General features: G+C 39.4%; 1 protein-coding gene across 1 annotated transcript; it reads right to left on the reverse strand.

The window, feature by feature from the left end:
* Window positions 1-39: 39 nt before the first annotated feature.
* Window positions 40-26529, reverse strand: LOC148362582 (mucin-5B-like). Its single transcript, XM_088340430.1, has 44 exons — window positions 26460-26529; window positions 26133-26391; window positions 25948-26062; window positions 25002-25092; window positions 24796-24929; window positions 24494-24710; window positions 23431-23556; window positions 23238-23352; window positions 23014-23164; window positions 22807-22920; window positions 22657-22726; window positions 22441-22578; window positions 22073-22237; window positions 21900-21994; window positions 21695-21821; window positions 20679-20934; window positions 20411-20463; window positions 20021-20124; window positions 19784-19935; window positions 19546-19684; window positions 19322-19432; window positions 19050-19229; window positions 18626-18865; window positions 18389-18545; window positions 17837-17965; window positions 17317-17539; window positions 16543-16659; window positions 16154-16236; window positions 13265-15544; window positions 13023-13183; window positions 10990-11164; window positions 10652-10899; window positions 8898-9081; window positions 8603-8813; window positions 8354-8529; window positions 8201-8270; window positions 7680-7780; window positions 7562-7593; window positions 5989-6166; window positions 5812-5916; window positions 4314-4354; window positions 4093-4215; window positions 1902-2000; window positions 40-195 (listed from the first exon to the last, which is right to left on the reverse strand). Exons 1-44 carry the CDS (start codon window positions 26527-26529, stop codon window positions 40-42), a joined length of 8271 nt encoding a protein of 2756 aa, XP_088196556.1.

Here is a 26529-nt window from a genome sequence, read left to right on the forward strand (position 1 = left end):
TATTGGTTTATCATCGAACACAGATTTCATTGCCGGTTATCATTCCAACAGATTGATATAACTTACAGGTAGGCAGTTGCTTTGCTGGAACGGCGGACACACGATTCGTGTGCCGATAGCTGTAAAAGTCTCACCGCTCATCATGCATGTGTAATGCTCGCACGTATCGTCTGGTGGTGACCAAGTATCACCTTGCTGGAGACATGATCCCAACTGTTACGTCTTGCTTTGCATCATTACAATACAACGGAATTCTGACTTGAAATTGCACAGAATTTCAATATGACTGTTGTTGGGTAAAACTTGGCTAAAGTAGTTGCTGATACAGCTGCACACAATTTCCGGAACTGACCAAAACTGTATTTTTGTTTTTGCCCAAAAGGAAAAATAAAACTGAAAAAAGGCTTCCAAAAGTACAATATTGTCAAGATTTCACAACTAAGGTGAGGAAGCCATGCAAAACTGGTTTTCACTCTGAGGCAAGTTTGTGCCTGACTTAGCAGCCTTTGTTTTATTTTTTCCTAAAGTAAAGTAAAGTAAAGTAAAATTATGTTTTTAGTACTGTGAATGAGTCTAAAGATGGATAAACACGAGCTTTGCCCAGTTTTTACCAGACATGTTCTTAGAGGTATGTTTGTTCGTTTTGATCCAAGTTTTTAACTTTGTCTAATGTTTGCATTTTTACATTACACAGTAGAACTGCATTAATAGAAAACTAATCAATATTGCGAACCAATGTAGTGTGATTGTGTAATCACAAGACACTGCTTCTCCCCCCCAAGAACTTACAGTTACATGTTCGTGTGCCACATATCATTGGAAAGCTCAAACTCTTGGGATTCAAGATTCAGTGACAATTTATAAAAATATACTCATGCGAAAATCATCACTATCAGTCTAAAAACAAGATACCCCAAAATTATTCTGTCACATAGCCGTCTTCAACTTCTTCGAATGTCCGCGTAAATTGCTTTTGTTACATCAAGGACAATCCATAGAATCCAACCGTGTCAAAATATTTACTCAAAATCGCAGGATAATGCCGACGGATAAATAAAAATCCGCCTTATACTATTCTGCTTAATAGCACGTTGCTTCTTGTCATCGGTTCGTTTCACCTATTTCCGTTTAAAAATAAACAAACTCGTAAAATGATTTCCAATATGGTAGTTAGCCCTCCCCTTTCGATTGCCACCTTTTCCTCGATAAGGGTCTGTTCATGCTAATTTTATACATGCACAAAGCGCGACTTCACATTAAACTTGCATCTTCCACAACAGAAATATTCTACCTGTCTCACTCTCTCCTTCACTGCTTGCCTGCCCCAGCATAAAGTAGCCGCATCATTTCATAAGCCTCGAGGTTGAAAGCTTGGGAAAAATAATTGCGAGTTTACGGTACTTAAAAAAGGGGAATTCAAGATTGTGCAGTGTCGCAGCAACAAGCTATAACACGCCATGTTACTCAAAGAAAGAATAATTTGCCAGTTTTTTGGCATTTTAGATCTCTTAACAGTTCTACTACTCTAGTATCTCAGTTTTTCGGTTTTCAGCATGTTTTTGTGTTGTTTAAACTGAATTTTAAAAATAAAACACATACAATTAGCCTCTAGTAATGTGGCTGTCAGTTGTTTATCATGTTACAGATTACTTTTTTAGCAAGTCAGTGCAAAATGAGTATTTATTTATTTTTTATTTTTTTCCACAGTGTTTTATTTTTGGTTTTAGGCCAATCGATTCACGGTCAATAATACTTCTAGGACTAATTAATAATGAGATAATTTCCCAATAGATCAATTACATGTTGTTGCAACTTACCTGAGAATCACTAAGGTGTCTCTCTCGATAGCTCTCCTTAAAATACTACAAAATAAAACCCACATTTCAAGTTCTTGCACTCACCCTGAGCATGTGCTCGCTACCGCTAACGTTGAAGATGCAGTGTGTCTGTACACATCTTCCGCAGCATTCGTCGGTTTTGGGTTCTTGGTACCTATAACCCTGCAGAAAAGTGAGGTAACTTCAATCTAAAATCAAAACGTTTTTTGTCACACTACAATGGACAATGTGCTCCTGTTTTTACTAGACAGGGGGAGTCAGTGTTTCGTGATAGGGGATAGGAGTATGCGACCCACATATGTAACAGATGGGCCACTTCACAAAATACATTATTTTTGCACTGGCAGAATATTTGTCAAAAACAAGCAATATGATTTACTCATTTTGATTGTATAATATTGTTGTTACATTGAGAGATTATTTTGCTAATACGCCCCCCCAAAATCTGATTATATTACTAATTTTAGTGATATTTGTATTCTTTCACACCAAAAATCCTTGCCATAATTCATGAAAGTAAGATGAATAAAACTTACAAGGAGCAATATTATCAGCCAATTGCACAGGAAAACTGTACTTGAAAGTGTAATTATTGTATTTGGTTTATTACATTTTTTCCCTGTCACTGGTCTTCGGAGCATTGGAATGAGGCATTACTCTTTTACCAATTTATAGCTTCTGTTTAAATATCGACATTTTCCGATAATTGATTAATTTGTTGAAAGAAGTTGAAAGCTTTAGGTACTTGGGTTGTAATGTGGCTGAAGTTGGTGGAATGGAGTGTGAGGTATTGCACAGAGTGAATCAAGGAAACAAAGTTTTGGGTGCTCTGAGGAGAATGATGAGCAACAAGAGTATTAGTATGGATGTTAAAAGAGGACTATGTGAGAGTGTGATTGTGCCGACTGTGTTGTATGGTGCAGAGACTTGGAGCGCTTGGATGCAGATTTGGGAAGGAAATTAGCTGTTTTTGAGATGAAGTTTTTGAGGAGTATGTTAAGAGTGACAAGATAGATTAAGAAATGAAATTGTGAGAGACAGAACTGCAGTAGTAGTGGAACTGAGGAAGCGTGTGGATAAGAGCGTACTCGGTTGGTTTGGACACATGGAGAGGATGGATGAGGAGCGAATGTTGAAGAGGATTTACGGAGCAGAAGTAATTGGAAGGAGACCAAGAGGAAGGCCGCCGATTGACGTGGATGGATGGTGTTGTGAGTGCAGTGCAGGAAAGAGGTCTAAATATAGTGGTAGTTAGAGCTCTTGTTAGTGATGGGAATGAGTGGAGAGGTGTTGTGAAAGGATAGTTGGGATGTTTGGACGTTCTAAGGGATGGGCAAGGCACCCGTATGATGCGGCAGGGGTAAACCAGTGAAAGCTGTCGGGCCATCCTGTCGAACAGAAGAGTGTGTTGTGTCACCCTGACCCGAGTAACATGGCCGCTTTCTTGTATCCCGTTTCATCTTACTTACTTACTTACCTCCTAACGACACCTGCTTCATCTGGAGGGAGGAAAGACCAACTTGGGTGCCGAGGTGCTTAACTTGTTTGGGAGTTTGGGCATTTAGGTTGGTCATGTTCCAAAGATTTTTGTGTGTGTTTTTTTGCTACTTTTCCCTCTTTTTTTTTAGTTTTTGAATGTGTTTGTCTTGCTGTCGGCCACTCCTCTTGAGGGATATGACCAGGGTAGATAGTGTTTTATAGTTAGTTTGACACCATTCAATCGCACTGGTAACAGCATGAAGAACGTTTGAAAAACTGCCTTTTGTACAGGTTCTTCACTTTCAGATTGCAATAAAAAATACAGAAAAAGGAAATAGGCTAAAACCTCCAAAAACTCAAGGCACAACTGTACATAAAGGGACTCTGTGTGATTAACGCCTCCTAGTGGTAGAAAAAGTGTCATTTAATAGAAAAAACTACAGTATATTAAATTAAATAATGAGCAAAAATACATGATTTATCATATAAATGTCCATTTTGAAAAAATTCTCATGGGTCAAGAAATTTGCATATATTTTTACATAATATGAGCCTCACTTAATGGGAGATGACATAATTCTTGCTACAGGTACCTAAAACCTCAAAAAGGGTGGGCAACAAAATGAAAAAGTAAAATGGAGTGTTTCGCTCACTTTCCGTAGTTTACCTTGTGCTTTCTAGCACCTCACAATACAGCAACACCTTCTGGTCAAATAATGCACACTGTCCCTTTATATACAACGTTTCTATCGTAAAAACAGTAAGGCTAACATACCTGCTGACATAGTTGTTGACATTGCAGAAGCTCACATTTTATTTGTAATAAACCAGTTTTTGGGTCCACCTTATTGGTGCAGACACACTCCTGGCAGGGAGCTACAGGAACCGAATCACCGGGCTAAAAAAATAAAAAGTATGTGTATATCATTTTGTAAATGTAGCAGTAACTTTCATTGAAGGAACGGCTAAAACATCACCTTGAAAAAAATAGCGTACCTCATATTCAGCATTCTTGTGGACACAAACGTTTTTGGGTTCTAGAATGGAGTAAGACAAATTTCAATGTCAAACATTTGATAGGTTTGATAGGCATTAAAAAGGTTAGGCCTGTTACAGTACTAGTACCGTATTTTCTGTACTATGAAGCACAAACAAAAAGCCCAATTTGGCTAGAAATGTGAACTTATAATCTGGTGCGCCTTTTATGCAGACGAAACTGGAAATGTATAACCGTATTTGTGCAGTCATTGATCAGTCGATATTGCAGAGCACAATTGCAAAACAATAGTGCCAACTGGGATCGTACCAGATAGCAATGGTAGAACACCGAATTCTAATCAACACGCCGCTAGGGCAGTAGTTCTCAAATAGTGGGGAAGGCCCCCCTGTGGAGCACGGGACTCCATCAAGGGGATTTTTTTTTAATCTTTCTTAAGAATCAAGTGCATTTGCACCTCCAATACACTAAGGAGCAGTGGCGCTCCTATTGGCATTGTTTTGTTTACATTTAACCTCCACACTGTACCTATAGCACAGATTGCAAGCATTGACTATGAAGTGTATACCAATTGAAAAAATAATTAACCCGGATCAGGAGAGACTTCTTGGGGGGATACGAGGGGATTTATTCTTCCGAAGAAGCACGGAGTTCGGGAAATTGATGGTTGTTCATAGTTGCATAACACTATCATTATCAAACTATTTTTAGAGAAATTAGAAAACAGAAAGTGATTAAAATCAGTATAAAGTTTAATTTCACTTTATCTCAGCTCAAACTAAGCATTGTAGGTCACAATATTTTTGAATACGAACCAAGCGATTATATGTGTCAGGACGAACAAATTAATTCCTACAATGTTTTTTTTCCTTTATTTAGTTTAGAACAACCCAATTACTTCCCACAATGCCTTCCCTTCATTCAGTTCAGAATCTTGTGTGCTTTGTTAAGACTCCAAGCATAAGGCATTTAGCCGATAAAATACCTTATTTCACTGGTCCCCAACCTTTTCTGTACCACTGCTGAGGACAATTGAGGTGCCCGGGGACCTGTTCTGAAAATAGCTCACCGTTGCTGGGTCACTGGGATTTTTCTAGTAAAATTATGTTTTTAGTACTGTGAATGAGTCTATTTAAGGACAAGTTGTTATTTTAGAAATGCATTTCAAACTGGGTGCCCTTTGCATCAATTAGTAAAAAAAAAAAGGTAACTTTCAGCTTGAAAAAGGTTGGAGTCCCGTGATTCCACCGTGATTGGGTCGATTCCTGTTTCATCCAATATTATGCAATCGTAATCAGTGATATATTCTGTCAATGCACAATTATGGCACTTTTTTATTTTTTGTGCAACCCGAGCCAATACTTTAATTGCATGCGCCATATAGTCGTGGTGCACCTTATCTTTTAAAGAATATCACAGAAGATTAATTTTGGGGGTTGGACCATACAGTGCAAAAATTACATGAATACAATTTCAAAGATCAAGTAAGGAGCTCACCACAAGTGTGTACTGGACAACATTTCCCTTCTGGCACACTGACAACAACGGTAAATCCAATTGGACACTCCATGTCGACGTCTGGACACGTGTTGCTTTGACAACCTGATGAAACATAAATACCTGAGATCATCTGTTTTTTCCAGGTAGGGAAATAAAATCAACTGCAAATCTTACTGCAAGCTAGGACATAGCAGCACGGGTCTGCTGGGTTGCTCTGGTTGACGAGGACGAAACCTGGAGCGCTGCAGTTAACCATCGGCGATGGTGGACAGACCTTCGGTTGGCACGTTATGCTCTTGGTGCTCTCCTCGCAGATGCAGTTTTGGCAGTTGTATACGAACCTTTCGTTAAACTGACACAATACACCACAGAAAGGATTTTAAGAAAATTTCCAATAGAGCAGGTGGGCAAATTATTTACTTTGCAGGCATGAGGTTCTAGAATTTTGCAAAGGAGCTGGGCCAGGAAGTAAAAAAAAAACATTGATTAATTTGATTTCTAGTATCTGCTGATACAGTGTCTGGAACTAATACGTGCCATGAAATTGGTTTTGAAAGAGTAAGAATTAAAGCAATAAAATATAATGTTTCCTTTTCAAGCATTATATTTGATAAAACGTGTTGAAAACTCAAAAGGCAAAGGGGCAATAAAGTGGAAGTGATTTTCATTTGTTTTTTTTTTTGTTTCACATTGAATTTTTGTTTTGAAACACTTAGTGTGTTGTCGTTTTTCCTTAAAAAATAACTTTTATACAATTAAAATACATTTACAAAACACAGAGAAATGTAGCCATGCTGTTTACGTAATTTTACTGGTGGCCTTAAGCGCAGTACACTTTGATGTACAGCTCAGATGCTTCGTGAAGAACGTATTTTTTTATGAGGGGGGAGTTCACAAGGGGACCCCGGGGCCAAGAATGACACCAAGGTCGTTAAAAATGTGACACACTGATTTTTTTCTTGATAAGGTAAGCACAATTTATTTATAAGCTTTTCAGATTCCAACAATGAGGACGACATTTTTGTATCATCAAATAATTAGCACTTATTTAAAATGTATTTAAAGCTACCTTCTTAACATCTTGATCGTTGTGTTACCTCTCCACTCTTGTGAGTGCGCATTCCTTTTTTTTTTTTTTTTTAAATTTAAAATTAAGTTCTTGGATGTCAATTTGAAACAGATTGAAAATGGAGCTAAAAAGAAAGGCTTTGATTTTACTCTAGGTTCCATGCGCGGAAACATCACTGTAAGCATCTGGGAACTGATTAAGTACTTCAGTTTCAGTTTGAAAGGTACCACATTCTTACAATGTGATTCTCATGCCAACTGATGTGTTGGGAGTCATTAGGTGACCAAACCCCCCAATTCCAACCCCTAATACCGAGCACCAAGCAGGGAGGCAATGGGTATCAATGTTGTGAGTCTTAGGTATGACGGCTTGAACCAGCAACCTCCCAGTCTCGAGGCGGGCGCCCTTTCCGCAAGGCCACCGAGCTGGTATTGATACTTGCAACAACGTTCATTACGATTAAAGTGCACCACGTTTTGGGGAAATGTGGACAAATCAGCAAAGGGAATAAATTATTAAAAGTACTTTTTTAACATGATATTTTTAGTATTTCTATTCGGCGGGACGGATTGAAAAGCCTAGCCCATTACGCGTTGTAGCCCGCAGGCCATAGTTTGCACATACCTGTTTTACAGCCTTGATTACGCCCGACCCCCCAAAAAACATATTTTGACTCACCTCACGAGGAATACCATCAGGATCAATACACCCTGTTGTAAAAGTTAGAAAACTCATTACAGTTTATTATTTTCTAGTGATAGAGTTCAGTTATTCATTAGGGAGAAGATAAGCTCACCGCATTTTTCAACACATATATCAGACTCTTTGCTGAAGAGCTTCATTCCATCAGGGCAAAAGCAGCCTTCGGTTATGTAGTCCAGATTTTGGTCAGTGGGACTGTGAATCATCGACATACTTAACTCAAATTCGAAACAACACAAACTTAAATGCACACATATTGACATCTATGAAACAAATCCACAAAGAGTAAATTAAAATATATTCATTTTCAATTTTGAAGTCAATTTAATTCATCAATTTGCTTCAATTGTGTATCTAGAGTCAATATTTACACAAAACCAGGCCTTGTTTTATGGCCTAAAAATTACAAGACAGAATATTGGTATTAAATTCCATAGTTCTAAGGAAAAAACATGAGAGACGGGATAGGTATATTTATGTTTAAATTGTCTTTCAATGTGTTTGAAACATTTTAACCAACTAACTTTTTGCAGTGCATCCCACTTTAAGAAAGAAGATTAACACGATGTATTTAATTCCTTCCAAAACGACAATAAAGTTTCAAATGCAATATACCTGTCGTCGCAGGTTGGCTGCTGTGCTGGACCGCATGGTTTGTAGACTTTGTTAGGCGGACAATCACTTTCTGTACATGGAAAATAAATAATGGTCTTGTTGAATGCTTAATTAAAACAAGATGTAGTGTACACTAAAGAAAAGGATTATTACCACAGAGTGTTGTATGATTCCTCCAGTGCAAACAAACTCCAGCCTGAGCACAGGCGTCAGCATACATTTTCAAGCTTATACATTCAATGGCGGGATTGGAGACATGGCAGTTGTCAAAAGCACACCCTTGGTAGTATTTATCGGGATTGACAAACGGGTGGCACTCCTCGAAGACACTGCGGGTAAAAATTAGGATTTAGAACCCAATGGCAAAAAATGAAGCTGATACCTGACATTTCCCGAATTCACCTGCTCAAGAGAAGATCACATTCAGAGTCTGGCCTGCAGGGAGTTAACGTAGGTGGCGGTAGAGGTTCTCTGGTCGGGATTACAGACGGTATCTGACAGTTTGGTTGGTAAATGTCTTTAGCTGGCCAAAAGTCGGCCATCACACTGCAACTCTGCAAAATCTGGCCTCCGGGGAGCGTGCAGTCATCTGCCTGGTTGTTGTTGCATTTGCCTTGTCAAAACCGCAACACAAATGAAATGGACGGACCTAACTGTGATCATTTACTATTGAAGGAAATAGAAGGTCAGGGCTTACCACATTGGCCCTGTGTGTTGCTCTCAAAATATTCATAAGGCAGGTTGATGGTGAAGTGACTTAATCCAAATGTAATAATCACTTCTAAGGGGATAATCTCCACCACCAGGTCAATGCCAGAATTGACAATTTTAATTCCTTGTTGTGAATACGGAAGTCCCAGACGTTTTTCGTCTTTAAAGGCCTACAAGACGAAAACCATTATTCAATCAATTAAAATGTATTTGTATAGCACTTAGCAGGCTAAAAATTTCAACTCATCTGTATCAAAACATTCAATGAATATTAAGAAATTAAAATCAACCTTTTCCTCACCCAACCTGGAATGCCAAATACATAGAAACTTACAAAGGTTAAAATAAATTTAAAAAAAGAATTGAAATATATAAACGAATAAACAAACAAACAAATAAAACCATGGCACAGGGGGGAAAATTGTCTTATGGAATTTGGGGTCAGACCATTTTTTAACAAAAACACCATCATCATTTCTTAAAAATAATGTAGGACACTTTTTTGGATAGACAATTAAAACATACTCAAAATGTCAGAAGTGGAGCGATCCACTAGTTGAATTAATATTGATCAAATTGTCTAGGTTCCACTGTACAGATACGCCAAATTATTTGGTTGTTATACACAATTGATACAATCTTTGATGGTCTAAAACAAAACAATTCCCACTGTATTTTTGTCTAAACACAATGACAGTTATTTTGACAAGACTGAAACCATTTTTTTAGGTCTTAAGCTAAAAATACAAAGCTTAAGTATGTCACAGTCCTGCAGTAAGGTTGGATTTTCTCCCTCTCCCCCTCTCGCTTGGATTTTCTGGTCACTTCCTGGCTCTAATTTTCCCCCACCCCTAGTGTCACCCTCCCTGATTACTCTCTAATCACACCTCTAGTGCTTCCCTATTTAAAGACTCAGTTTTCTGGGCTCAGTGCCAGTTCCTTGCCTCTTTTGTCACAATCCAAGCCTTCTTGGCATAGCCTTGTCTGTTTATTTCCATTGTACCAAACCCCTTGCCTTCTTTCCTGACCTCAAGTACTGCCTGACAAACATTTGCTGAAGTGAGTTTACTGGATCTCCGACCCCTTGACTGTCCATTGGATTACGACCGCTGCCTCTGGTGATCAAGATACTGTTGCCGATACTGGATTCCTCATCATCTGAACCCTGCCTAAAATTAAAAACAACTGTACTAATCTGTGATTCTGTATTGTGCTTCTAAACTAAACTGACTGGCCCTGACAGTAGGGTGTATTACAAAACGGCCCATTTTTGTGTATGTTTCAAACAAAATTATAAATGTTATTGTTAAATAATTATTACAATTATTCCCATTCATGGGCAGGTACAGTCTACATCTTTGAATTAAAACCAACTAGGCACACAGCTACATCTATCTTTTAGCGGCTCATTACATTGAAAATGAATTTAGCAATTAAATCGGTTCAGAGGGTTCAAAAGAACACAACCAATTAAGTGGGGGTTGTTTCTGGATTGGTACATTTTTGACCCAAAAATGGGTTGTTTTTCTATTCGACTGTTTAAGACCCAAATCTATTTTTAAGGCAAACTGTTTTAAAAGTGTAAATATTCAGTCACTAGGAACAACTTGCTGTCGGTCACCCCTCTCAAGGCATATGACTAAGGTAGATAGATAGATAAATAGGAAAAACCACTAAAATGTCAACAATTGCCTTAATAAATGCTCTTGTCTTCATAACATGTGACAAATTACCACTTACCTCCAGTTCTGATGCTCCAACAAGGTTTTGGCTCTTGAGTACAAATACATCAGATTTGTACGATATAATCAATGACCGTGGACAGGTTACATGCCGAGTGAGGTCACAGTCGACGTTGTCGACGTAAATCTTTAAATTGTACGTTGGTTGAATCTCCTCCATTAGGACGTATGTACAATTACCTTGATAGGTGTAGTAGAGGCCATCAAATGTGATGTAATGGGGATCTCCCCAGCCTTTACATTCACCTAAAAAAATGAACAAAATGATTAAGAGTCTCAAGTTGATAAACACAATAAGTTAATCAAGGAATCAATATAAACAACAAAACAGCTTACAGTCACAAGCATAATGTTGGCAGCAGTAGTTCTCATCATAAACGAGAACAGGATCCTTTCCATTGGCACATGTTATGTTTTTCAATGGTGGGCATTCGAATGGAATGATTTCAATCACATTGTCCTCGATGCATCTGGCCATAGTGCAGTTGCACAACAAGAAGGTCTCATTTTGCTGAGAATAAATAAAACGTTTTTACGAATAGTCAGGTGAATGCAGCAGTTTTTTTAAAAATAACAATTTGTTTATTCAATGCATTAATTCAAACATACAGTATTCTGTAAATCCAGTGGTGCTCAGTTTTATATAATTGAAGACAGCACTTGCTAAAATGTTCTGCCCCAAAACATAAGGCATTATTCTATAAGAAAAAAACAGTGGTGTGCCGTTTCTAGGAAGTTAAATTTCCGATTTTATTTGTGAAGAAAAACCAGCTCAGGATCTGATTGAAGAAATCAATTTTTTTTCTCACTTGTTCGGTCTCATGAAAGCCTGCAGATCCTGTTCTGCAGACCTCAGGGTAGATTTCTGAGACTAGCAACAAGTAATGGCCTTAATGTGATTGGTTAAATGCTTGAATATGAAAGTAGACATCTGGGAGCAGCGTAACGAGGGGGAAAGCAATGAAAGGAAGATTGTCAGGCAAATTAGAATTAGTTAACGAATACTGATGGTCAAAATATAATTAACATCACAAGATTCAGATGTTTTAAACGCCAACTGGGAAGGCCTAGCAGGCCCTAACGGCCCACCACCGAGAACAACACTGAGTAAATGAGTAAAAACACGATGAAACTAAATAGTTTTTCAATATCCATCCCAACCTTTTGGCACTAAAAATGAATAGATGTTATCGCACACTCTATTTTTAGGTGCGCAAACACAGTCCGTCTCTGGAATGAAAAGAAAACAACACAACCTGCTTATTTGAAACCGAATGTGGCAAACTTTTACCAAAACAAAAAATTGTATGTGATCGATAGAGCGTCTTATTTCCACTCTGTCAGGAAACGGACCGGGAAGCAGGAAGTCGGAACTCATATGCGTAGACGATCTGTCACTTTAATTAGGAAATAAAAGTTGTCCAACACACAAACAGACCAAAGACAAAACAAAACAGGTTTAAAGGCAATCAAAATTACAAACTAGGTATAACTTAGATCAAACAGGCATGAACAGGTCTTCAACAAGGTAAAGCAATGGTCTTGCCCCAGATAGTCCCAAAAGGAGCATTTAAGTACTCCACAAGCAATCAGTTCAATGCGTCTCAGCCGGTGTCAAGGGGCGGGGCCAGCTGGGTGCCAGGACAACCGTGCAGGACATGACACACTCAAAGACTTAGGTTTGCTTCAGAATAAAGAAGGCATAAGAAATACTAGTCTTGAGTCAAGATTTTTTTCGTTGTTTGATTTTAAAAAAATAAAATAAATAAAATACCGGTAGATTAAAAAAAAAAAATAATAATAATAATAATCAGTCGACGTTTTTAAGGGGGAAAATCGGTAGTATACCGCATAAAATATTAGTGTTGGTGAGTAAAGTTTTTAATTATTTCACGCTTCAATTCAAACCATTGGGCTTCTCCAACGGTAAGTTTCAAAGAATGCATGAACAAAAATTGTTTATCAGGTCACTTGTATGTAAAGCATGACAGCATAATTGAGTAAAGACATAAAGTTCATAAAAAATAAAAAGTAATAAATGATCTATCCATGTATCCACTCACTAGGGTCAGAAGAGTGCCCATCGCAACTGACATCAGGCAGTGGGCAGGGGACACTTTTCACTTTTTTTGCCAGCCAATCACAGGGCACACATAGACATACAATTCACACATGCACCCATACATAGGGACATTTTAGAGCCATCAATGTTTTTGGAATGGGCGGGGAAACCAGAGTGTCGAGAGAAAATCCAGGCAGGCATGGGATAGCTGGAATTATACCTGGGACCTCTAAACAGTGAGAAGGATGTGCTAACGAGTAATCTGCTGTGCCGCACTTAAGGAATCAAAATAAATGAAAGTCCTTACCAAAACATCCCATTCAGGGCACCAAGGAACAGAGGGCGTGGGTGATGGCAAAGGTGTAGTCCAGCATGGTTCAGTTTTGTTTTGAATCTCACAAACTTGAGAACATATCATCGTGAGACAAATTCCTGATCCAATGTGTTCCATGTCTAAAATCGTTTCGCCTATAGGGAAAACAAAGAACATTGTTAAAAAACTACCAAAATGTTGCCGTGTATAGCATTTGCCAGGAGGAATGTATTTACCTGGGCTGTAATGCTTGTCATTTATTACACAAAAACACGGAGTCGTGTAGCCAGGAGTAGTATTAACGGTACTTGGTCCAATTGAGGTGGTTGTAGATTTGGTTGTGGTCGTTGGACTTTCAGTTGTGGTGGTGGTGGGTCCTACAGGTGTGGTTGTAGATGTTGTTGTTGTTATAGTTGGCCCTTCAGTTGTGGTGGTAGGTCCTGCAGGTGTGGTAGAAGATTTGGTGGTTGTAGTTGGACGTTCAGTTGTGGTGGTGGGCCAGGCAGACATGGTTGTAGATCTTGATGTCGTAGTTTGTCCTTCAGTTGTAGTGGTGGTGGGTCCTACAGGTGTGGTTGTAGTTGGACTTTCACTTGAGGTGGAAGTTCCTGCAGGTGTGGTTGTAGATTGGGTGGTTGTATTTGGGCCTTCAGTAGTGGTGGTGGGCCAAGCAGACATGGTTGTAGATTTTGATGCCGTAGTTTGTCCTTCAGTTGTGGTGGTGGTGGGTCCTACAGGTGTGGTTGTAGTTGGACCTTTACTTGAGGTGGTAGTTCCTGCAGGTGTGGTTGTAGATTGGGTGGTTGTATTTGGGCCTTCAGTAGTGGTGGTGGGCCAAGCAGACATGGTTGTAGATTTTGATGCCGTAGTTTGTCCTTCAGTTGTGGTGGTGGTGGGTCCTACGGGTGTGGTTGTAGATTTAATTGTTGTAGTTGGACCTTCAGTTGTAGTGGAAGTTCCTGCAGGTGTGGTTGTAGATTTTGTGGTTGTAGTTGGAAGTTCAGTTGTGGTGGTGGGCCAGGCAGACATGGTTGTAGATTTTGATGCTGTAGTTTGTCCTTCAGTTGTGGTGGTGGTGGGTTCTACAGGTGGGGTTGTAGATGGGCCTTCAGTTGTGGTGGTGGGCCATGCAGACATGGTTGTAGATTGTGTTGTCGTAGTTGGTCCTTCAGTTGTGGTGGTGGGTCCAATGGGTGTGGTTGTAGGCATAGTAGTAGTTTGTCCTTCAGTTGTGGTGGTAGTGGGTCCTACGGGTTTGGTTGTAGATTTTGTTGTTGTAGTTGGCCCTTCATTTGTGGTGGTGGGTCCTACAGGTGTAGTTGTAGATATTGTGGTTTTAGGTGGGCCTTCAGTTGAGAAGGTGGGCCAGGCAGACATGGTTGTAGATTTTGATGCCGTAGTTTGTCCTTCAGTTGTGGTGATGTTGGGTCCTACGGGTGTGGTTGTAGATTTTGTGGTTGTAGTTGGGCCAATGGGTTTGGTTGTAGATGTAGTCGTAGTTTGTCCTTCAGTTGTGGTGGTAGTGGGTCCTACGGGTTTGGTTGTAGATTTTGTTGTCGTAGTTTGTCCTTCAGTTATTGTGGTAGTGGGTCCTACGGGTGTGGTTGTAGATTTTGTGGTTGAAGTTGGACCTTTAGTTGTAGTGGTGGGCCATGCCGACATGGTTGTAGAAATTTTTGTGGTAGTTTGTCCTTCATTTGTTGTGGTAGTGGGTCCTACGGGTGTGGTTGTAGATTTTGTGGTTGTAGTTGGACCTTCAGTTGTGGTTGTCGGTTCTATGGATGTGGTTGTAGATTTTGTTGTTGTAGTGGGCCATGCAGACATGGTTGTAAATATGGTTGTCGTAGTTGGTCCTTCAGTTGTGGTGGTGGGCCATGCAGACATGGTTGTAGATTTTGTTGTTGTAGTTGGGCCTTCAGTTGTGGTGGTGGACCATGCAGACATGGTTGTAGATTTTGTTGTTTTAGTTGGTCCTTCAGTTGTGGTGGTGGGCCATGCAGACATGGTTGTAGATTGTGTTGTTGTAGTTGATCCTTCAGTTGTGGTGTTGGGTCTGATGGGTGTGGTTGTAGATACAGTAGTAGTTGGCCCTTCAGTTGTGGTGGTGGTGGCTCCTACGGGTGTAGTTGTAGATTTTGTTGTTGTAGTTGGACCTTTAGTTGTGGTGGTGGGCAAGGCCGACATGGTTGTAGAAATTTTTGTCGTAGTTTGTCCTTCAGTTGTTGTGGTAGCGGGTCCTACGGGTGTGGTTGTAGATTTTGTGGTTGTAGATGGACTTTCTGTTGTGGTAGTGGGCCATGCAGACATGGTTGTAGATATGGTTGTCGTAGTTGGTCCTTCAGTTGAGGTGGTGGGCCAGGCAGACATGGTTGTAGATTTTGTGGTTGTAGTTGGGCCTTTAGTTGTGGTGGTGGGCCATGCAGACATGGTTGTAGATTTTGCTGTTGTAGTTGGTCCTTCAGTTGTGGTGGTGGGCCCTGCAGACATGGTTGTAGATTTTGTTGTCGTAGTTGGCCCTTCAGTTGTGGTGGTGGTGGCTTCTACGGGTGTGGTTGTAGATTTTGTCATTGTAGTTGGACCTTTAGTTGTGGTGGTGGGCAATGCCGACATGGTTGTAGAAATTTCTGTCGTAGTTTGTCCTTCAGTTGTTGTTGTCGGTTCTATGGATGTGGTTGTAGATATTGTGGTTGTAGATGGACTTTCTGTTGTGGTAGTGGGCCATGCAGACATGGTTGTAGATATGGTTGTCGTAGTTGGTCCTTCAGTTGAGGTGGTAGGCCAGGCAGACATGGTTGTAGATTTTGTGGTTGTAGTTGGGCCTTCAGTTGTGGTGGTGGGCCATGCAGACATGGTTGTAGATTTTGCTGTTGTAGTTGGTCCTTCAGTTGTGGTGGTGGGCCCTGCAGACATGGTTGTAGATTTTGTTGTCGTAGTTGGCCCTTGAGTTGTGGTGGTGGTGGCTTCTACGGGTGTGGTTGTAGATTTTGTCATTGTAGTTGGACCTTTAGTTGTGGTGGTGGGCAATGCCGACATGGTTGTAGAAATTTCTGTCGTAGTTTGTCCTTCAGTTGTTGTGGTAGTGGGTCCTACGGGTGTGGTTGTAGATTTTGTGGTTGTAGTTGGACCTTCAGTTGTGGTGGTGGGCCATGCCGACATGGTTGTAGATTTTGTTGTTGTAGTTGGTCCTTCAGTTGTGGTTGTCGGTTCTATGGATGTGGTTGTAGATGGACTATCTGTTGTGGTACTGGGTCCTACGGGTGTGTTTGTAGATTTTGTGGTTGCTTCAATTGTGGTGGTGGGCCATGCAGACATGGTTGTAGATTTTGTTGTCGTAGTTGGACCTTCACTTGTGGTGGTGGGCCAAGCAGACATAGTTGAAGATTTTGTAGTCTTGGTTGGTCCTTCAGTAGTGATGGTGGTGGGTCCTACGGGTGTGGTTGTAGACTTTGTTGTCACAGTTGGCCCTTCAGTTGTGGTGGTGGGTCCTTGAGTCGTGGTGGTAGGTTTTGTGGTTGTAGTTGGAGCTTGAGTTGTGGTGGTGGGCCAGGTAGACATGGTTGTAGATTTTGTTGTCGTAGTTGGTCCTTCAGTTGTGGTTGTCTGTTCTATGGATGTGGTTGTAGATTTTGTGGTTGTAGATGGACTTTCTGCTGTGGTGGTGGGCCATGCAGACATGGTTGTTGTAGTTGGCCCCTTAGTTGTGGTGCTGGGTCCTACAGGTGTGGTTGTAGAGGGATTTTCTGTTGTGGTGGTGGGCCATGGAGACATAGTTGAAGATATTGTTGTCCATGTCGGTCCTTCAGTTGTAGTGGGGACTACTCCGGAGGATGTTGTTGATATTGTTGAAATGGTTGGTCTTCCAGTTGTGGTTGTCCCCAAAGACGTGGTTGTAGATGTTTTTGTTGTTGTTTGACCTTTAGTTGTTGGGGTGGGTCCTGCAGATGATGTAGATAGTAGTGTTGTCGTAGTTGGTCCTTCAGTTGTGGTGGTGGGCCCCGTTGGTAAGGTTGTAGATTTAATCGTCACCGTGGTCCCTTCAGTTGTAGTGGTATGGCTAATCGTAGTTGTAGACTTAGCTATTGTTGTAGTTCTTTCAGTTATAACAGGGGCAGTTTCTGGGCTTGTGTTCTCAGTGGTTCCAGTTACGGGTTCCTCAATTGTTGTGTGCCCTGTTGTAGATTTTGTGGTCGATGGCCTTTCAGTTGTAGTAAAAAGTTCTGTGGTTGATTTTGTGGTGGCTGTCGGTATTGTGTAGGTGGTGCTTGGGCTTTGGGTTACAGGAGTAGTCCTTGGAGGGGCAGTTGTTGTAGCACAGGTTTCATTTCCATATATTACTGTTCTATTAATACATATTGCATAGTAGCACATTCCGAGGTTGTCAGTAACATTGTAAATTATTTCATATTCTTCATATCTTGTTCCGTTGTAAAAACAACCTTCACATTCTTCAACACATATGTGTTGATCTTCATCAAATATTGGTTTATCTTCTGGACACAAAGGATAGCAACCTGAAAAATGTAGATTTTTTTTTTAATTGATGAAAGACAAGAATTATTCGCGCATCAACACTATTAAAGTAAAACACGTCAGGGGTTGAAATGAGATTTTAAAAAACAACATAAATATGTTCTATATTATTATATTATTGGTAATCTGATTTGTTGAAATACAGCTTTACAATGCACACAGGCATCTTCAATTTTGTTTTGACTTAACATGACAGTGTCATAAACATATGTAGCTAAAGTTTTTTTCTAAAAATTTGTTAAAAATGAATGAATATATAGCTGGACAAATAATCCTACCCTCCAGGTTAGGCAATGGGTTGCTACAAATTCCTTCGGGGTTCAAGCATGTCTTGTAGCAAGGTTGATGACATGGGTTGTAGTGCCACCGGCATTCATCGGGGTTGTTATAGTAATCACAGTAGACGGCTTGAAGAAAAAAGAAGGAGAAAAGCAATACATTTTATCAGACAATTCACATTTATTAGTAAAGGCCTTAATCACAAAAAGTCTTAAAGGATCTCTCAAATACAACTTTCCGTGATCTGAAACCTGAATGAGGGCAATTCGAATTTGAATAACCTCTGATCAATTGCATTTCAAATTAGCACTTGGAAACAATTTAGTTGCAAGTCAATCAAAAGGCGTAAATAGAGCTAATAATAAACACTTAGAGTTAGTCAGCTAGAGAAAGTGACCGCATACAAGAGATTACAGCCTTGGTGAGTGGATTTCCAATCAAATTTTAGAATAAATTAAACCGAAACGTAGTAACTACAAACAAACCAATACGCATTATTTGAATGCGTCCTTTGTTCTAAAATACACATAAATAGATCATATTTTACTCACGACAGATATCTGGTGTTCTCCATGCCACGCATACACCAGCCTCATTACAAGCTTGAGCGTAAGATGCGACTGCTGTGCAGAAACATTCACAGTCGCCTCCAGTGTCGCATGCACATGAGTCTTTCACACAGTTTTCATAAAATGGAAGTGGATCCACCTTTTTAGAAACAAATATGTGATAATCAGTGAAACAATTTATTTTTAATCCAAGGATTCCCAAGGCAAATTTGCTCTTACCGTATTGTGACATGCTTGGAATGTGTCTCCAGTGATAATGCTGCACATCATTTTGGACCAGTGGTGACGAGAGGGTGTTGCCGTACATGGGTCGACAATGGTTTCCACGTTTGGGCAATTGCTGCTGGTTTTCCAGCTGTTAGCAAATTCTAACATATTTGTCACCAGCAGCTGACCCTGAGTGGTGAAGTCATTTTGTTCGTTGCCATCAAAATCTCCACACAGCCCACATACTTCTCCCTGCACAGCCACATGAAATAGTAAATTAATTCCCCAAATCATTGTTCTGTTCTATGTTGAGAAGGAACATCCAGCAATAAATCAGAAATGCAGTTGACAGTCTGGATGCTAGATTAAGTTTCTGAATTATTTTGATCACATTATTCCATGATTAAAATATTGTCTAAACAAAACATGAACTTACGCTGTGCTGAGGTTCCAAGAGGATGCGCACTGTTGTTCTGCGATCCCACATCACAGCCATGCCAATGACTGATTCTACGACAAGATACATGCCAACTGTCCTTATTGTGTACTTAATTTGATTGCCTTGTTCCAGATCAATTTCTTCATACTTTCCTTTGGCCAATTTTATTTCCATTCTCTGCAATGTAAACAAAGTTCGGGTTGTTTGTTTTGCAATTTAACTATACGCTGAGCATTCCTATATTATACTGAAGATGTATTATTTCTTACCCCCAACTGGATTCGCACAGTTTTTGCGCATGTGGTGCCAGTAGAACCACACGGGACATTCTCTGTGATAACTCCGACCTGGTCATGTACTGTTTTATTGCCACATTTGTTCTTGAAAGGAAGATATGTAAATTCAGTTATTTTGTTATCCCTTGTTAATAAAGCATACATTTCTGTATTATTCCAACTGCAGTCATTTCAGAGGCCATACACATTCTACTAACCTTGACTGCAACATAGCTGCAGTGCCCTTGAAAGCCATATGTCCGCTGATCAAATGTACTATAATGGCCACTTCCATAAATAATGCAGGTTCCTGGACATTTTTTCTCCGTGCAGTCCCATTTTCCACTTCTGCAAGTACTAGTTACCACAAGTAAAAATAAATGCAGTTAATATGGTGAGTATGTAAAACAATTACGTTCATGCACTATTTACTGCACATTAAAAATAATATCATACCATGTGTTGCATTGATTTGGAACTACTGTTCCAGGAACATAAAATATTCCGTCATGTTTACATGGACATTGTGACTTCTCGACACAGTAACCTCGGCCATCATCAAAAAGTCCATCTGGGCACTGACAACCTGATTCACAATCGTTGGAGTCCTGCAAAAAAAGACCAACAAGCTACAAGAAAATATGCTGCAACATTTCCCACAGATGCGGAGAACTAGCATGAAAAGGAGCTTACGCAATCATCGCTGTCCAGATTTAAACATGTAGGTGCACACTGAACACCAAGTTGTCCTGACCCAGGATCGGAGCAGTTGATGTACACTTTGTACAAAGGACAAACTGGAAAATAGACACAATGTTTTCATTCTCCAAACCATTTGGTAAATGAAAGACATAAATAAAGGAGAGCCATCTTTAATTGGAAAAGGCTAACATTTTTCATTTGAAAACCTCTTGCGTCACTTAATTAGATGTAAGACAAACATGCAATCAAATATATGGACAAATGTTTGAAAATACATTTTTAATTTTTTATAATGCGTTATCAATGAATACAAGATCCACTTTCCAAGGAGTTTGAAGAAACCGTTGCCAATTTCCCGCATCACACAAAAATAAAAATTACCTGATGAGCGAGCTCTCCAAGAGTGGCAATGTAGTACACCATTACTGCAAACACTAAAGAAAGAAAGAAAGCATACAAGAGCAAAACTTTGCAAAAAAGTAGTAAAAAATGCACCTTCCAAACACACCAGCCATGAATTCAGGCACAATTTTACATGCAAATATCCTTCCACTATGCAGTATTAAAATGTTTCAACATTCCATCCCTCTAACAGAGCTACATAATATTCAACACTGTTTAATGTATGTTTACAAGTTGTTAAACCAACCAGTGCTCATCCTTGATGTTGATAGACTTCCCTGGAAGGATGATGGCCTCATTGTGATAACATGGACACTTTTCCTTGGGGATGCAAATGGCGTGTTCATCAAGGTATTGACCCTCGGGACAAGAGCAGCCATCCACAGGCAGGAAGTCAGAGGAGCAGGTCTGAAGTGTTGAACTCAAAGACCTGCAAGTCAGCTCGCAGCGTTGATGCTTGTATGAGAAAATTTGGGATTGTGAGCAGGTCTTTGCATATTTGTCTGTTTGGAGCAGAATATAGGAAAGTGTATAAGAGCTAGTAGTTTAACAGGGTGCAAAAATAGATAGATAAATAGATAGAAATAGAGAGATAGAGATAGAGAGATAGATAGATATATAGATACTTTATTCATCTCCATAGGGAAATTCACATTTCCATCAGTATCCTTGTGTTAAAAAGATAAAATAAGAGATATAGAATACAAAAATACCCAATATAACGTGTGGAATAAAGAGCATTTAAATAGTGTTCCGAAAAATAGACACTGTAATAAAAATAGGGTAATATGCAAATGTGGGGTTGGAGTTTAATGTGGGCTTTTACTCCCACGGGTGGAGTTAAAGAGCCAAGTTACCTAACGTCTTTTACGGTATTCCCTCACCATTTCTTGAGCAATTTGATCTGGGTGCAAGAACTGGCGATGTCATTACGCAAACATATGTTGTTTACCCATTTAATATTCAACATTAAATACAGGAAGATTTGATTCATGTCACACACCGAAATCAACAAAGTACCTTGCTTGTTTGCTCCAAAGGTTTGCACCATTTCTGCCTTTGGGGTTAGCCAGAAGCATGAAATGACACTATATATGGATGGGTAGGACTGTGGCAATCACTTTATTTGGATGGATTTTACGTTGGGTTGTTTTGGCCGTGGTGGCAGAAAATAAATTGGAAAGGTCCCAGAGAATTTGAACAATACACATGAGGCTTTTATTTTTGCGAGTAAGACCGAGCTTCAGTAAATAACTCCCTTACCACAAACGTGATCTCTCCAGTTAATCAAAAACACTCCCCTTGCTGCACAGGCTCGGGCATAAGAGGAGAAAACTGCGCAGAGGCACGCTTCACTCTTGTCACAGTTGCAGCTTGCGTAAGTGCACCGCTGGGGAATACAGCACACATTTTGAATTAAACATAGGATGAGATTGATTTAGTGTATTAAATGAAGTAAAAATTAAACCTTGTAGTAGGCTGCAGGATCCACAAGAGAATGGCACTGTCCAAAGGTGTTATTTTGATTTAAAAGCAAAGCGCACCAATGTTTTGCATACAAGTCTGGAAAATAAGGAAGATAACTCATTATTGTACAATTTTACAAACCTTAACACATATTGAAGAAGTGCGGACCCATACCATTTTCTACACTGAGAGAACAGGGGTCATCGAGTCTTTCCTTGGTATCTCTGCACATTAGGTTTGACTTCCAGGTGTTACTAAATGTGGTTGCTGTCCCTTCAACAATCCCCTGAGGCGTTTTAAAGTCATCAGACACCAACATGTTGTAGTACCCGCATAAACCTGATGAAATTAATACATTTAGTTTTTTGAAAGCATCCGGACATTCAATGAATTCTTTTTACTAGATATAATTCAATTAGAAGCAATTCATAAGTCAAAAAAATTAAGCTTACAACGCAAATTGTTAAGTATAATAATTGGTTTCCAACCCCAATTTTGTATTAATACATTATATTTTCAATTTTACAGAATCTAAAACTCACCACGTGTCTTTCCGATGTAACTCTCATCCAGCTGCACATACACTTGCATGAGGGGAACGTGCTGAATTTGAATTTGCAACCCAAAACTGGTATGTAGTATGATGTGGAAAGATGAAGCGTGGAATATGTTGATGTCCGCTGTGAATACATACAAACACAGCAATTCTCACTTTATGATTGAAGTACAGAAGGCAATGGTGAGATTGTACAATCCACCTGTATGGTACGGCAACGTGATGGTTTGCTGGTTCTGTTTCACTGTCCCATCAGAAATGAACATGATCACCTAAAAAAGATATACCTAATCACATAAATTGTCCACCTACGATCCATAACTCCCATAAAGTGTTTAAATATTCAACTCACATTGTTTCTGTCATTGTTGAGTAGAATTTTTAGTGCCTTAAGACAAGTGTCAAAACGTTGGTTAATGCAAGGCACTAACTGCACCTGGATGGTAAATTTTGGACTGGAGGCATCCTGGAACACACAGAAATTGATGATTGTAATTTTTTTTTGTTACTGGCAAAATCCTAGGAATCATTTTTGGGAAAAATGCACACAGTAATTCACCTTGCTTTCAACCTTGGCTAACGTGTAATAACAATCCCCGTGAAAAGTGTACGATTTTCCATCAAAGGTGGTTATGTGGGAACCTTCCTCCACTCCACATGTAGCCGGGCCCTGGAGATACTCACAAGACCATCTTCCCTGAAAGCAAGTACTGAAAGCGAAAACATGCCATTTAACACACCATCAAGGGGAATATTTGATACTTTGTAAGAAACACCTTTTACCATATCTCTTTGCCTTGCTGGTAGCCCTCGCTAGAGTTGTAGATTCTTCCGTGCTGGCATTGACATTCCGATTGATCGATGCATCCCCTCATGGAAATGTCATCAAACACAGTGCCTACAGAGATACAAAATGTGAATTTTAAAGGAATAAAACTGTAGTGCATACATGGATTTGTATGTAAAAAGAACAAACCAGGGGGACAGAAGCAGCCATCCATTTTGTGGTCCTCACATAATGAACTGGTGTCCAATTGTGTACATGTGTCCATACAAGGAGAACCACTCTCCTCGTACACCATGTTGAAAGGACATACCTTGGCTGAAAAGAGTGAAATGTCAATTGTCAATATTGCTGTAATTGAGAACATTTACGTTTTCAGAATGAGGATTAACTTTATTGTTATCGATAACAACATTGTTAGGCTGCAATAGATGTTGCTAAGGCATCAATAGACAATACAGAGACATCAACATGAAACAGAATGTCCGGTTGACAGCTTACTGTTCCAAAATCTAGACCGATGGAGCAGGTTTAAGATGATGGCGTACATCAGGTCCTATTGCCAGTAGGATGGCTCAAAATGCATGCACTGATCATAAACCAGGCTCATTTTTCTCCTTCTCAAGGAATTAACATTTTCCTCATGCTAAGGTTTTTGAGTTTTTCGTAGCTCTCATTTTTAGATCAGGGGTTGGTGTACTGTCTGCATTGCCCTTTGAGACTTCTTATGATCAATGACTATGTAAATTAACATGACTTGGCAATAAAATTAGGCGTGGCATTCCAGGATAAACAAGCATTAAAGACTTAAAAGACAAAATAAGATAAAAAAAAGAGTGTTAGGACGTATAAGCAAAAATATATACAAGATAGTGCTAGGAGGACAGGCTTCAGTTCAAAGAGCAATAGTGCAATAAAACGGAGGTTATTTTTTAGTGGATTGTAAAAGTTACACAAATAGTCATAAAAGGATCTACTTTTAATTTCTATAGTATTTATCTCTCTCTCTCCCTTTTTTTCACACACATTTTATTTGGAAAAGTTATTATTTTTCTTTTTTTCATTTTCTTTCTTTCATTTACTAAATTGATTTTTTTCTGTGGTAAAAGGCTTGTATCAGTTGCTACTAACAGAAACAGGAGTTAAAGACTGTAAGACAAAGGGATGTTATTATTTACCCATAATGAAACCTACTTTGAGTCATTTTAATACACTGCTAAAACATAGCAATAAAATATTGAAACTTAAATCGTACCACAGAACTGTGGTGTCCTCCAATCTGGGGGCACGCCGCCTGCATGGGAACACTGTCGAGAAAATTCGGCTAGTGTGCTGCAGATGCAAGTGTCGTTTGTACGGTTTGAGCATGCGCACATGTCTTGTGCGCAAGCTTGCACGTAGGGTGCGGGGTCAACAAGGTGGTTGCAAAGGCTCCAAGACTCTGAAAGCAGCATATTGTTGCAGACTGCAATCTAGGATAAAACCAATGTAGGAGATGCAGATTTACTTGTATGTTGCGTAGTATTGCATTGTTAACACAAGAGAGAGGCAACTCACAAACTCCTCGCATGAATTACTGGCTGGAACATATTCAAGCGATTCTCTAAACTCCTCGAAAGGGTCCTCACAATCGTCATTTGGGTTATGAACCCTCTGGTTATTGCCAAACTCAATGTGGCTGACTTTTTGATCTGCATTAGATTTCATACTCGGTCAGTGTTGCAAGAAAAATAGAAGAGATAAACAGATTTTGCCAAACCCACCGTCATAAATCAACTCGTTATAAACAGGAATACCATTATAATCGCCACAGAGCCCACAAGTGTGATTAGCGTAGTCACGATCAACTTCCACCTAGAATAAGAGAGATCATGGAAAGTATTATAAGAATAGAATTCGAAGAGATGGCTTTGACTCAGCACTGGTCTCAGTATTATTTGAAGAAGTTATGATTTGACTGACGATTATAACTTCATTCATTCACTTCTTTTTTTATTCATTCAATAATTTGTTATCAATACAATAATAATTTATTAGAACATCTTACTGACCTGCTTGTATTTTTAAATGGACAGTGTGTATTATTTGACTAGATGTCACTGTATTGTGTAGTGCAGGGGTGGCCAGCCCCGTCCTCAAGAGCCGCATGTCCCACATGGTTTTAAAGTTTCTTTGCTCAAATACAGGTTATTCCAATCACCTGGATCATTTTTTGAAGCTCTCACCCAGCTCACCTGAATTTGAGACGAGAAAATCTCCAAAACATGGAGAACATGGCTCTTAAAAGAGTAGCTAGTGGTAAAAACAATGTTTATAAATACAGTATAAAGTACTTTAGTTTTTTTCAATGATTGTTTGGGCCTGCGCCTGGGAGTTTGTTGTTTTGTTTCAATGTTGACATATTATTTAATTTTATAATCTTTATAAGAAAATAAAGGTTTCTACTTGACGGATTTTGCCTATAAGGGGTTGTTTTTGGAGCGTAACCCATGGAATAAATTAGGGTTCACTGTTAGTACATACATACTGTATAAAAAAATGTACACACACACACATATATATGTGTATATATATATATATATATATATATATATATATATATATATATATATATATCTTATTATTATTATTATTTTTAATCAGTTGTTTTTTAGTAAACATTTTAATGTGCAACAATATTTTTAAAAAGGCCCCAAAAACAATCCTTACCATTACAGCATCATCACCATTCCACATGACAACAAGGCCAACTTTAGACTCCAGTTTGATGTAGACCGCATTTTTTTCAACTTGAACTCCACCATTATAGTATGGCAACGTGACCCTGAAAAAAGACCCCTCATATAATTGTACATAAATAAAAAAGAGCAGCTTTGCTTGGTATTTGGACTTACGTTTGTCCATTAACAGTGACCTCTTCCTTGTTGAGGTGGAAGGCAAGGTCATTGATGGTGACAACCACGTAGGCGACGGTGGGATTCCCGTCATCCTTCTGCTCTCTCCTCAAGTGCACAGAAAACTCCTGCAAGGCCTCGTGACAGTCGGAAGCAAGGTTGTACTCGCACATGCCGGAAAACTGGTAAACGTCTCCATCAAACGTCTTGAAGTGTTGTCTGCCCCAGGTGCTGCAGATGCTGCTGACATGGTTGCTCACTGAAAAAGGCGGAAAATAGTCTGGTTCACGTTGTAAGCTTATAGTGATGAAAAGAGTTTGATCTTACCCATTCTGGCCTTGACTTCAATGACAACAGACAAAGTCATGAAACACAAAACCAAATGTTTCCAAGTCAT

The sequence above is a fragment of the Urocampus carinirostris genome, chromosome 7 (assembly GCF_059441175.1).
Source record: "Urocampus carinirostris isolate Australia breed hairy pipefish chromosome 7, RoL_Ucar_1.0, whole genome shotgun sequence".
NCBI classification, from domain to species: Eukaryota; Metazoa; Chordata; class Actinopteri; order Syngnathiformes; family Syngnathidae; genus Urocampus; species Urocampus carinirostris.